The following is a 14,583-nucleotide window of genomic DNA, read 5'->3' as shown; positions in this document are numbered from 1 at the left end:
CTTGCCCCAAAAGTGGGGGTTAATAGTATTACCCACCTAGAATTTTTGTGAAAATTAATTGAGATTATCAATCAATGTAACATAATGCCTGGCACATAATAAGTAACTAAGTCATTAATAGAATGAAGAAATTTAAGGAAGATTTAGGCTACACATTGACTTATAAATAGGAGATGAAACAGGGTATTTAGATTTTTCTGTTTGTTGTAGAGAGATCAAATTGAAAGTTACAAAAATATGTTTCCTTTATCCTGCCCCATAGAGTAGAACATTTATTTTACTCAAATTACAGCTCTCATATTTTATAACAGCTTCCCAAAACTACTATACACATACACGCATATACACATAAACACACATGCACACCCCATACTACACCACTTATATTGATGGATCTTGTGTAAGTTAACATAAAATATAGTTACTAGGTCTGCTGACTCAGAGCAACAATATCTGGTCTAGTTTTAATTAGAAAATAAGTAACAATAATAGGTTTGTGTCATTCAGTTAGCTTTTTTCTAGATTTAAGAATGAATTTTAATCATATGTTAAGAAGTATCATATCTGAATTTCTAAAATATATCATTGTTTATATAGACCAATTCAGTGGGCAGAGTTCGGAAATATTTTTTTAAGGGAAAAATTTTGATTTCCAAATATCTTTGAGTATGTGTGGCAGAATAATTATTGTCATTTGTACCAAATGACAATTTATACCAAATGACAATTCTTGTCATTTATAACAAAAAAAGAAGAGATGCATCAGATACAAAAGCAATACTTAGGGGTTTTTTTCCAGAATAATTTTAAACATGATACTTTCTTCTAAATGTCTTGAGCAGAATTTTGTTGAAAGCCAAGATTGGTAGATTATTGTTATAATTCAGATAGAAGAAATTTAAATAGTTGGAATAGTACCAAATAATACTCTATTTCAGTTATGTTTTCTTTATGTAGAATCCAAAGATGATGAATTCACTCTTCAGTCTAAACAAGGTTTAGAGGGACATATTAGGCAAAGAAAGAACTTCTCCTAACAGTGAGCTATTAGGATGTTGCGGTTCATATTACCCAGGGTAGAGGATTGAAGATAATAGTAAAGTTTGGTTAGGAGGAGACCACAATGGTGAGAAGTACCAATTGGCAAGGCTGCAGCATAAAGTCAAGGACAAGTATGTCTGTGATAGGAGATGAAGAAAACCATTCCTGTATTGAGCATAAGGACAGATTCTAGCACAGATTATTTGGATATGTATTTCAGAGTTTACTGTAAAAAAGAGTGTGAAGTAATTGGGACTTAAACTTGGTGAATTTTAATTGTCAGGATAGGAAACAGATTTCCTTATGAAATAACTAGAAATTTTGTCTGAATTTTGTTCTGGAACAAATGTGTGAACTTTCTAATTACCTTTCCTTCAATTTTTTCAGATCAGCTATTTCATGTATTAGCCTTGCACATGCGCCTTTATAGCATTGACTCTGAGTATAATCCCTGGAGAAAGCTCACCCAGTTAGAAGAGATGAATCCGCAGTAAGTATAATTGAAAGACTAAAATCAATTAAAACTCTTTATGAAAAATAGGTGTTAAATATAAAAATGGAATTGAAATTTCAATATGTGTGATTTTTTCACATTTTCTTTATGAAACACAGAAATATATCATAAGAATTGAAAACAGTTTACCATTATGCTATCTGTAAAAATTGCATATAAATTTTCACCATGTGAAAAAATCTTTTTTTTTTTTTTAATACTTGAAGTTGTAGGGTACATGTGCACAACGTGCAGGTTTGTTACATATGTGTACATGTGCTATGTTGGTGTGCTGCACCCATTAACTCGTCATTTACATTAGGTATATCTCCTAATACTATCCCTTCTCCCCTCCGCACAATAGGACCCGGTGTGTGATGATCCCCTTCCTGTGTCCAAGTGATCTCATTGTTCAATTCCCACCTATGAGTGAGAACATGTGGTATTTGGTTTTCTGTTCTTGCGATAGTTTGCTGAGAATGGTGGTTTCCAGCTGCATCCATGTCCCTACAAAGGACACGAACTCATCCTTTTTTATGGCTGCATGGTATTCCATGGTGTATATGTGCTACATTATCTTAATCCAGTCTGTTACTGATGGACATTTGGGTTGATTCCAGGTCTTTGCTATTGTGAATAGTGCTGTAGTAAACATACGTGTGCATGTGTCTTTATAGCAGTATGACTTATAATCCTTTGGGTATATCCCCAGTAATGGAATGGCTGGGTCAAATGGTATTTCTAGTTCTAGATCCTTGAGGAATCACCACACTGTTTTCCACAATGGTTGAACTAGTATACAGTCCCACCAACAGTGTAAAAGTGTTCCTGTTTCTCCAAATCCTCTCCAGCACCTGTTGTTTCCTGACTTCTTAATGATTGCCATTCTAACTGGTGTGAGATGGTATCTCATTGTGGTTTTGATTTGCATTTCTCTGATGGCCAGTGATGATGAGCATTTTTTCATGTGTCTGTTGGCTGTATGAATGTCTTCTTTTGAGAAGTGTCTGTTCATATCCTTTGCCCACTTTTTGATGGGGTTGTTTTTTTCTTGTAAATTTGATTGAGTTCTTTATAGGTTCCAGATATTAGCCCTTTGTCAGATGAGTAGTTTGCAAAAATTTTCTCCCATTCTGTAGGTTGCCTGTTCACTCTGATGGTAGTTTCTTTTGCTGTGCAGAAGCTCTTTAGTTTAATTAGATCCCATTTGTCAATTTTGGCTTTTGTTGCCGTTGCTTTTGGTGTTTTAGACATGAAGTCCTTGCCCATGCCTATGTCCTGAATGGTATTTCCTAGGTTTTCTTCTAGGCTTTTTATGGTATTAGGTCTAACATTTAAGTCTCTAATCCATCTTGAATTAATCTTCGTATAAGGAGTAAGGAAAGGATCCAGTTTCAGCTTTCTACTTAGGGCTAGCCGATTTTCCCAGCACCATTTATTAAATAGGGAATCCTTTCCCCATTTCTTGTTTTTGTCAGGTTTGTCAAAGATCAGATGGCTGTAGATGTGTGGTATTATTTCTGAGGACTCTGTTCTGTTCCATTGGTCTATATCTCTGTTTTGGTACCAGTACCATGCTGTTTTGGTTACTGTAGCCTTGTAGTATAGTTTGAAGTCAGGTAGCGTGACGCCTCCAGCTTTGTCCTTTTGACTTAGGATTGTCTTGGCAATGCGGGCTCTTTTTTGGTTCCATATGAACTTTAAAGCAGTTTTTTCCAATTCTGTTCAGAAAGTCATTGGTAGCTTGATGGGGATGGCATTGAATCTATAAATAACCTTGGGCAGTATGGCCATTTTCACGATATTGATTCTTCCTATCCATGAGCATGGTATGTTCTTCCATTTGTTTGTGTCCTCTTTTATTTCACTGAGCAGTGGTTTGTAGGTCTTCTTGAAGAGGTCCTTTACATCCCTTGTAAGTTGGATTCCTAGGTATTTGATTCTCTTTGAAGCAATTGTGAATGGAAGTTCATTCATGATTTGGCTCTCTGTCTGTTACTGGTGTATAAGAATGCTTGTGATTTTTGCACATTAATTTTGTATCCTGAGACTTTGCTGAAGTTGCTTATCAGCTTAAGGAGATTTTGGGCTGAGACAGTGGGGTCTTCTAAATATACAATCATGTCATCTGCAAACAGGGACAATTTGATTTCTTCTTTTCCTAACTGAATACCCTTTATTTCTTTCTCTTGTCTGATTGCCCTAGCCAGAACTTCCAACACTATGTTGAATAGGAGTGGTGAGAGAGGGCATCCCTGTCTTGTGCCAGTTTTCAAAGGGAATTTTTCCAGTTTTTGCCCATTCAGTATGATATTGGCTGTGGGTTTGTCATAAATAGCTCTTATTATTTTGAGGTACGTTCCATCAATACCGAATTTATTGAGTGTTTTTAGCATGAAGGGCTGTTGAATTTTGTCAAAGGCCTTTTCTGCATCTATTGAGATAATCATGTGGTTCTTGTCTTTGGTTCTGTTATATGCTGGATTACGTTTATTGATTTGCGAATGTTGAACCAGCCTTGCATCCCAGGGATGAAGCCCACTTGATCATGGTGGATAAGCTTTTTGATGTGCTGCTGAATCCGGTTTGCAGTATTTTATTGAGGATTTTTGCATCGATGTTCATCAGGGATATTGGTCTAAAATTCTCTTTTTTTGTTGTGTCTCTGCCAGGCTTTGGTATCAGGATGATGTTGGCCTCATAAAATGAGTTAGGGAGGGTTCCCTCTTTTTCTATTGATTGGAATAGTTTCAGAAGGAATGGTACCAGCTCCTCCTTGTACCTCTGGTAGAATTCAGCTGTGAATCCATCTGGTCCTGGACTTTTTTTGGTGGGTAGGCTATTAATTATTGCCTCAATTTCAGAGCCTGCTATTGGTCTATTCAGGGATTCAACTTCTTCCTGGTTTAGTCTTGGAAGAGTGTAAGTGTCCAGGAAATTATCCATTTCTTCTAGATTTTCTAGTTGATTTGCGTAGAGGTGTTTATAGTATTCTGTGATGGTAGTTTGTATTTCTGTGGGGTTGGTGGTGATATCCCCTTTATCATTTTTTATTGCGTCTATTTGATTCCTCTCTCTTTTCTTCTTTATTAGTCTTGCTAGCGGTCTGTCAATTTTGTTGATCTTTTCAAAAAACCAACTCCTGGATTCATTGTTTTTTTGGAGGGATTTTTGTGTCTCTATCTCCTTCAGTTCTGCTCTGATCTTAGTTATTTCTTGCCTTCTGCTAGGTTTTGAATGTGTTTGCTCTTGCCTCTCTAGTTCTTTTAATTCTGATGTTAGAGTGTCAATTTTAGATCTTTCCTGCTTTCTCTTGTGGGCATTTAGTGCTATAAATTTCCCTCTACACACTGCTTTAAATGTGCCCCAGAGATTCTGGTATGTTGTATCTTTGTTCTCATTGGTTTCAAAGAACATCTTTATTTCTGCCTTCATTTCGTTATGTACCCAGTAGTCATTCAGGAGCAGGTTGTTCAGTTTCCATGTAGTTGAGCGGTTTTGATTGAGTTTCTTAGTCCTGAGTTCTAGTTTGATTGCACTGTGGTCTGAGAGACAGTTTGTTATAATTGCTGAGGAGTGCTTTACTTCCAATTATGTGGTCAGTTTTGGAATAAGTGCGATGTGGTGCTGAGAAGAAGGTATATTCTGTTGATTTGGGGTGGAGAGTTCTATAGATGTCTATTAGGTCCGCTTGGTGCAGAGCTGAGTTCAATTTCTGGATATCCTTGTTAACTTTCTGTCTCGTTGATCTGTCTAATGTTGACAGTGGAGTGTTGAAGTCTCCCATTATTATTGTATGGGAGTTTAAGTCTCTTTGTAAGTCTCTAAGGACTTGCTTTATGAATCTGGGTGCTCCTGTATTGGGTGCATATATATTTAGGATAGTTAGCTCTTCCTGTTGAATTGATACCTTTACCATTATGTAATGGCCTTCTTTGTCTCTTTTGACCTTTGATGGTTTAAAGTCTGTTTTATCAGAGACTAGGATTGCAACCCCTGCTTTTTTTTGTTCTCCATTTGCTTGGTAGATCTTCCTCCATCCCTTTATTTTGAGCCTATGTATGTCTCTGCATGTGAGATGGGTCTCCTGAATACAGCAGACTGATGGGTCTTGACTCTTTATCTAGTTTGCCAGTCTGTGTCTTTTAATTGGAGCATTTAGTCCATTAACATTTAAGGTTAATATTGTTATGTGTGAACTTGATCCTGCCATTATGATATTAACTGGTTATTTTGCTCGTTAGTTGATGCAGTTTCTTTCTAGCCTCGATGGTCTTTACATTTTGGCATGTTTTTGCAATGGCTGGTACCGGTTGTTCCTTTCCACGTTTAGTGCTTCCTTCAGGGTCTCTTGTAAGGCAGGCCTGGTAGTGACAAAATCTCTAAGCATTTGCTTATCTGTAAAGGATTTTATTTCTCCTTCACTTATGAAACTTAGTTTGGCTGGATATGAAATTCTGGGTTTAAAATTCTTTTCTTTAAGAACGTTGAATATTGGCCCCCACTCTCTTCTGGCTTGTAGAGTTTCTGCCGAGAGATCTGCTGTTAGTCTGATGGGCTTCCCTTTGTGGGTAACCCGACCTTTCTCTCTGTCTGCCCTTAAGATTCTTTCCTTCATTTTAACTTTGGTGAATCTGGCAATTATGTGTCTTGGAGTTGCTCTTCTGGAGGAGTATCTTTGTGGCGTTCTCTGTATTTCCTGAATTTGAATGTTGGCCTGCCCTAGTAGGTTGGGGAAGTTCTCCTGGATGATATCCTGAAGAGTGTTTTCCAACTTGGTTCCATTTTCCCCCTCACTTTCAGGCACCCCAATCAGACGTAGATTTGGTCTTTTTACATAATCCCATACTTCTTGCAGGCTTTGTTCATTTCTTTTTCTTCTTTTTTCTTTTGGTTTCTCTTCTCGCTTCATTTCATTCATTTGATCCTCAATCGCTGATACTCTTTCTTCCAGTTGATCGAGTCGGTTACTGAAGCTTGTGGATTTGTCACGTATTTCTCGTGTCATGGTTTTCATCTCTGTCATTTCATTTATGACCTTCTCTGCATTAATTAGTTTAGCTGTCAATTCTTCCACTCTTTTTTCAAGATTTTTAGTTTCTTTGCGCTGGGTTCGTAATTCCTCCTTTAGCTCTGAGAAGTTTGATGGACTGAAGCCTTCTTCTCTCAATTCGTCAAAGTCATTCTCTGACCAGCTTTGATCCGTTGCTGGCGATGGGCTGCGCTCCTCTGCAGGGGGAGATGCGCTCTTATTTTTTGAATTTCCAGCTTTTCTGCCCTGCTTTTTCCCCATCTTTGTGGTTTTATCTGCCTCTGGTCTTTGGTGATGGTGACGTACTGATGGGGTTTTGGTATAGGTGTCCTTCCTGTTTGATAGTTTTCCTTCTGACAGTCAGGACCCTCAGCTGTAGGTCTGTTGGAGATTGCTTGAGGTCCACTCCAGACCCTGTTTGCCTGGGTATCAGCAGCAGAGTTTGCAGAAGATAGAATATTGCTGAACAGCGAGTGTACCTGTCTGATTCTTACTTTGGAAGCTTCCTCTCAGGGGTGTACTCCACCCTGTGAGGTGTGGGGTGTCAGACTGCCCCTAGTGGGGGATGTCTCCCAGTTAGGCTACTCAGGGGTCAGGGACCCACTTGAGCAGGCATTCTGTCCGTTCTCAGATCTCAACCTCCGTGTTGGGAGATTCACTGCTCTCTTCAAAGCTGTCAGACAGTCATTTGCATCTGCAGAGGTTCCTGCTGCTTTTGTTGTTGTTGTTGTTAACTGTGCCCTGTGCCCAGAGGTGGAGTCTACAGAGACAGGCAGGTTTCCTTGAGCTGCTGTGAGCTCCACCCAGTTCGAGCTTCCCAGCGGCTTTGTTTATCTACTTAAGCCTCAGCAATGGCGGCCGCCCCTCCCCCAGCCTTGCTGCTGCCGTTTTGGTTAGATCGCAGACTGCTGTGCTAGCAATGAGGGAGGCTCCGTGGGCGTGGAACCCTCCTGGCCAGGTGTGGGATATATTCTCCTGGTGTGCCCGTTTGCTTAAAGCGCAGTATTGGAGTGGGAGTCACCCGATTTTCCAGGTGTTGTGTGTCTCAGTTCCCCTGGCTAGGAAAAGGGATTCCCTTCCCCCTTGCGCTTCCAGGTGAGGCGATGCCTCTCCCTGCTTCAGCTCTCGCTGGTCAGGCTGCAGCAGCTGACCCGCACCGATTGTCCGGCACTCCCTAGTGAGATGACCCCAGTACCTCAGTTGAAAATGCAGAAATCACCGGTCTTCTGTGTCGCTTGCACTGGGAGTTGGAGACTGGAGCTGTTCCTATTCGGCCATCTTGCTCTGCCCCTCTGTTTGCCTCACGTAATGGTTTTAAGGACCCCTGATAATCTTGCTAAAATCCATTATTTCATTAGGTGCTGCAAAATGGTGATTTAAAAAAAAATCTTTCTTCTGATTAGATGGAATGTTTTTATAGAGAACTTTACCATATCAAGTATTTTTTGACTCTGAAATATAGTTTAGCAGGATGAACACTTGATTCTTTTCTGATTTATAAATTTTCAAAGTAAGGAATGGATGCCCTATCAACTTCCAATAGTGACCAATAAGTTTGGTTTTTCGTGTATTTTATGATCTCGTGGATTTTTATATATTTGATGTGTTTCACTCCATTTCAGTCTTTCTTCTTTTTGATACAAATTGATCCCTTTTACTTGAGAATGTTTCCAGACTGACTTTTGTACTTTTGACATGAGCCAAGTAGTCTTTCATCATATCTTTGCATTCTGGTACAAGTTGACTCAAGTTCATTTTGTACATTTTCTGTTCTATACTTGGAATCAGCCATTTCTCCATTTAATTCGTTTTAATGGCAGATGGTATTTATAGACCACAGTCTGGGTGCTAGAGGGTGTACATAGCTAATAGCTGCTAGGTTATCATTGTTTATAGGCCATTTCAGTGGGCAGCGTTAGGAAATTTTTTTTAAAGGAAAAAAAGATCCTGAGTTCTTACTGGTATTTCTAATCAACATAAGATGGCACAGTTTTCGTTTTATTTCTTAACTTTTTTGTTACTTGTATCTTTTTCTCTTACTCTAAAAGTCTTGATTCCTAACAATATTAACATAATTATTTGTATAAAGTATAACCTCAATTATGTTTTTAAAATGCCAATATTACTACTAACCATAAATTATCTTTGTCATTAGAATATGTACTTCTAGGGATGTACAGTCAAAAACTATGTTTTTAAGTCACATAGAGTAACTTTTCCCATGTGATTATGCTATCAACTTGATTTATAGTTCAGCCCATTTGTTTCAGTTCTTTTTTTCCCTCAACATTTAAAGACTGCTTTTCCCCCTTGACTTATATTTTATTGTATAAAATTTATATTTTTCCAAAGTAAAAACTGTATAACAAAATAAATTAATAGACATCAATCTTTCATTCCCATCCGTTTGCATTTCTTTTTATGAAGTCTCTAATCTGTTGCTTGTTTCAAAAAATCGGATCATTGGTCTTTTCCTCATTATTATTATTTTTTGTAGAGATGGGATCTCACTTTGCTGCCCAGGCTGGTCTCAAACTCCTGGCTTCAAATGATCCTCCCATCTGGGCCTCCCAAAGTACTGAGGTTACAAGTGTGAGCCACCGTGCCTGGCCTTCCTATTTATTATTATTTGTTGTTTTAAAGACCAGATCTCCCTGTTTTGCTCAGGCTGGACTCAAACTCCTGAGCTCAAGCAATCCTCCCACCTCAGCCTCTCCCGTGTTGCTAGGATTACAGGTGTGCACCACTGCACCCAGCTTTCTCTTCATTTTTAAGATATGTTTATGTATTATGGGTATTAGCCCTTTTTGTTCTAAGTTGCAAATACATTTCACCAGATTGTCAAATGTCTTTTTACTTCATGTATGATTTTTTTTTGTCAAGCAATGTTTTTTTTAATATAGTCATATTTATTAATCATTTATTCTGAATTTTAAGTCATAAACAGGCCTCCTCTACTCCCTAGGTAAAAAGCATTCATCCATGTTTTCTTCTAGTATTTCAGTGGTTTTAATTTTTATGTTTAGATTTCTATTTTTTAAAATAATTTCAACTTTTATTTTAGATTCAGAGGGTACATGTGCAGGTTTGTTACATGATTATATTGCAAGATGCTGAGGTTTGGGGTGTGATTGTTTTTATCACCCAAGTGTAGTGAGCATAGTACCCAATAGTTTTTCAACCCTTGCTCCCCTCCTTCCCTCCTCTAGTAGTCCTCAGTGCCTGTTGTTCCCATCTTTTGTCCATGAGTACCTAATGTTTAGCTATCACTTGTAAGTGAGAACGTGCAGTATTTAGTTTTCTGTTCCTGCATTAATTTGCTTAGGATCGTGGCCTACAGCTGCATCCATGTTGCAACAAAGGACATAATTTCATTCTCTTTATAGCTGCATAGTAGTCCAAGGTATATAGGTACCCATTTTCTTTATCCAATCCACTGTTGTTGGGTACCTGGGTTTTTGTTGTTGTGAATAGTGCTGTGATGTACATGCAAGTTCATGTGTCTTTTTGGTAGAACAATTTATTTTCTTTTGGACAGATACCCAGTAATGGGATGCTGGGTCATAGGATTCAAAAGTTATTTGAAAAGATTTCTGATAAATTCAGAATTTGTCATGGTGTATGGTGTAAGGAATGGACCCAGTTTCCCATATAGCTATCAAATATCCTACTGCTTTGCCTTCCCACAATAATAAGTCAAGTCAGACCTTTAAAAAGGAAAAAAAGGTGAAACTCTTTGTTTACTGATCTGGATAGATCAACAACACCCAGATACAATGTTAAGAAAATATCTAGGAATAGAAAATAATGTACTTTATGCTATCATTTGTGTAAGAAAGGGACAGGGTGAAAAAATCAATGTGTATGTGCTTGTTAAAAACAAAAACAGAGTCACACATATCTGGATATTTGGATTTATAGCAGAAATGACACAAAGGAACCCTGGGGGAATCATAGTCTTTATAATAAATGGTGCTGGGTTAATTGGATATTCATAAGAGAAATAATTATTAATAGTATTGGTCTTTACCATATGTAGACCCTATTCAGATTTTGCCAGTTGTTGCAGTAAAGTACTTTACAACAACAACAAAAGAAAGATTATGCTTGCATTTAGTTGCCATGTCTCTTTAATTTCCTTTAATCTGAAATTAAGCCTGAGTTTTTCTTTGTACTTGATGACATTCACTTTTTTTTTTTTTTTTTTTTTAAAGAGTTCAGGCCAGTTATTTTGTAGCATGTCCTTTAATTTGTTTTTGTCCAGTATTTCCTAGTGATTAGATTCATGTTATAACCTTTTGGCAGCAATGCCACAGACTAATGTGTTCCTTTTTAGTGTGTGGTTTGAGGAGGCACATGCTGTTGATTTATCTTGTTGCTTATGATCATAACTCTGATCACTGAGCCAAGGCAGTATGTGCCAAGTTTCTGCACTGTAAAGTGATTATTTTACCCTTTGTAATTACTAAGTATCTTATGGGGACATACTTTGAGACTATGTATATATCTTGCTACTTTTCATAAAAACAACAACAAAAACAAAATTTTATGTGTGTATTTTGTGTTTATAAATAAAATTAGCAAGCTGTGAGTATTTTGCATGTTATGGCTAAGGAAAGTCATTTTCCTTAGTAGTAACTAGTAATTTTCTTTTCTAGCTAGCATGCTTAAGGACAAAGGTGGTATACAGAGTATTCGAACACACAATTCTCTAAGTATAAGAGGTGTTCAGCAAACAAAAGGTTTCAAAGCCTTGTATTGATTAATTTAAAAACTTAAAGTACAGATACAGACATAGATATTATGCTTTCTGTAATACTGATTGCTGGATTTTGTTCTTTTCAAGCCCTAATGGACATTAGGATAGTAGTAAATGCTGTGAACACTTATATAGTACTTCATGCTAGGCATTTTGGTGCTTTGCATATATAATCTCATTTAATTGTCACCAATAACTCTATGTACTAAGTACTGTTTTATCCCAGTTTTTACATAGGAGAAACCAAGTTTTAGAAAAGTCTATTAACATGATCTTTAGGCACACATAGCTGTTGAGGAACAGAGCTGAGATTTTAATCCAAATCTCTCTGATTCCAGAGCCTAAGTTTTAACTATCATTGTATGCTTCTTTTTCTAGTACTAGATCTGAGGAATTTCTGGAAAATTTTGATTGTTTTTTCCACCACCCCCCCGATATTTGCTGTCATTTTTATGATTCGTTTATTCATTAAGTTGTAATATAAGAGTTGATTATAATATGTTATCTATATTTCATATTTATATATTTTTAAAATTGAAATATCTTTCTAGTTCCTCACTTTAACACTCTTCCAATATAAAATTTTATATCTAAGGATGTAGGTTTTTCATATATACTTTTTTCTATAATCCTATGAAAATTATTTTATTTCCTTTTAATTTCATTGTGCTGATTTTTTATTTTTAAAAATGGAAAAACTATTCCTGTTAACTCTTCCACCCATTTCCTCTTATCCATAGAATCAACAATAGCATTAATTTTTATAATCTGGATTTAAAAGACTATCTAAAACTTTAAGAGATAGATAAGAGATAGAAATAATTATTTTTTAAAGACTTTGGATTTTGTTTTTTAGAGCAATATTAGATTCACAGCAAAATTAAGAGAAAGGCACACAGATTTCCCATATACCCTCCACTGTAACAGATACATAGCCTTTCCCATTATCAATATCCACCACCAGAGTGGTACATTTTTACAGCTGATGAGCCTACATTGACATAATCATAATCACCCAAAGTCTGTAGTTACATTAGGGTTCATTCTTGCTGTTGAACATTCTGTAGGTTTAGGCAATTGTACAATGACATTTGGCCATCATTGTAGTGTCACACAGAGTAGTTTCACTGTCCTAAAAAAACCCTCTGTGCTCTACCTATTCACCCCTCTCAGTACAGCCCCTAGCAACCACTGATCTTTTTACTCTCTCCATAATTTTACCTTTTTCGGAATGTCATATAGTTGGAATCATACAATATATAGCTTTGCACATTGGATTCTTTCATTTGGTAATATGTAGTTAAGTTTCCATAATGTCTTTTCATGGCTTGTTAGCTCATTTCTATATAATAGAAATAATCCATTGTCTGTACTACAATTAATTTATTCATTCACCTATTGAAGGACGTTTTGGTTGCTTCAAAGTTTTGGCAATTATGAGTAAAGCAGCTCTAAACATCTGTGCAGATTTTTGTGTATGTAAGTTTTCAACTTTTTTGGGTAAATACTAAGGAACATGATTACTGGATCATATAGTAATAGCGTGTTTGGTTTTGTGAGAAACCACCAAACTATTTTCCAAAGTATCAGTATTATTTTGCATTCCCACCAGCAATGAATGAGAGTTCTTGTTACTCCACATCTTTGTCAGCATTTGGTATTATCAAGTGTTCTAGATTTTGGCCATTCTAATAGGAATGTAGTGGTATCTCATTGTTTTAATTTGCATTTCTCTGATGACATATGGTCTGAAGCGTCTTTTCATATGCTTATTAAGCATCTGTACATCTTCTTTGGTGAGGTATCTGTTAATGCTGTGGTACCATTTTTTAATTGTTTTGTTTTCTCTATTAGTTTTAAGAGTTCTTTATAATAAGTATTTTACATATCAGTCCTTTATCAGATGTGTCTTTTGAAAATATTTTCTCCAGGACTGTGGCTTGTCTTCTCATTATCTTTACATTGTCTCTTGCCAAATAGAAGTTTTTAATTTTAATGAAGTTCAGCTTCTCAGTTATTTATTTCATGAATTATGCTTTTGGTGTTATATCTAAACAGTCATTGCCATACCCAAGGTTATCTAGGTTTTCTCGTATAAGAGTTTTATTGTTTTGTGTTCTACATTTAGGTCTGTAATCCATTTTCAGTTAATTTTTGTGAAGGGTATAGGTCTTTGTCTAAATTCATTTTTTTGCACGTGAATGGCCAGTTGTTCTGGAACCATTTGTTGAAAAGACCGTGTTTTCTCCATTGTATTGCTTTTACTCCTTTGTTAAAGTCAGTTGATTGTAATTGTGTGAATCTATTTCTGGGCTCTCTGTTCTGTTCCATTGATTTTATTTGTGTGCTCTTTTGCCAGTACCATATTGTCTTGATTACTGTAGCTTTGTGGTAAGTCTGGAAGTCAGGTAGTGTCAGTCATCTAATTTTGTTCTTCTTCCAAATTGTGTTAGCTATTCCAGCTCTTTTGCCTCTCCATATACATTTTAAAATCAGTTTGTCAATATCTACAAAATAACTTGCTGGGATTTTGATTGAGATTGCATTGAATCTATAGGTCAAGTAGCAAAGAACTGACATCTTGACAATATTGAGTCTTCCTACTCTTGAACATGGACTATCTCTCTCCGTTTATGTAGTCGTTTGATTCCATTTATCAGAGTTTTGTCATTTTCCTTAAATAGATCTTTGCATATATATTGCTAGATTTATACCTAAGTATTTTATTTTCGGGGGGGGGGTGCTAATTTAAATGATACTGTGTGTTTATTTTCAAATTCCAATTGTTCCTTGCCAGTATATATGAGGGTGATTGACTTCTATATATTAACCTTGTGTCCTGCAGCCTTGTTATAATCACTTATCGATTCCAGGAGTTTTTTGATCAGTTTGTTCAGATTTTCTACGTAGACGACCATGTATTCTATAAACAAAGAAAGACAGTTTTATTTCTTCTCTCCCAATCTGTATAACTTCTATTTCCTTTTCTTATCTTGCTGCATTAGCTAGTACTTCCAGTATGATGTTGAAAAGAAGTAGGGAGTGGGGACATCTTTGCCTAGTTCCTGATCTTAGTGAGAACAATTATGTATTTTAAAATATTAAGCATTTTAAAAGATAGTTATCACAATGATCATATTAAACTACAGGGTTTAATGTAGTTTAATGTGGTCTTTGGTTCTCTTTTCTACAGAGGGGTGCATCAATCCATTCATTCCAATTATGCGTCAGTGATGTGCTAGGAAAGATCTATTTTTC

General features: G+C 36.5%; 1 protein-coding gene across 8 annotated transcripts in view; it reads left to right on the top strand.

The window, feature by feature from the left end:
• UBR3 (ubiquitin protein ligase E3 component n-recognin 3) overlaps positions 1 to 14,583 on the top strand; it is a 279,870-nt gene that overhangs the window by 207,780 nt on the left and 57,507 nt on the right. For all 8 annotated transcript variants that reach the window (XM_033231180.1, XM_033231173.1, XM_033231172.1 and 5 more), the window contains one exon: positions 1,429 to 1,531. In XM_033231180.1, the coding sequence (XP_033087071.1) occupies positions 1,429 to 1,531 (103 nt within the window). The remainder of the gene's footprint in view (positions 1 to 1,428; positions 1,532 to 14,583) is intronic.

Source organism: Trachypithecus francoisi, unplaced genomic scaffold (genome assembly GCF_009764315.1).
Source record: "Trachypithecus francoisi isolate TF-2019V2 unplaced genomic scaffold, Tfra_2.0 Lachesis_group13, whole genome shotgun sequence".
NCBI lineage: Eukaryota > Metazoa > Chordata > Mammalia > Primates > Cercopithecidae > Trachypithecus > Trachypithecus francoisi.
This window is presented reverse-complemented; position numbering and strand designations above follow the sequence as displayed.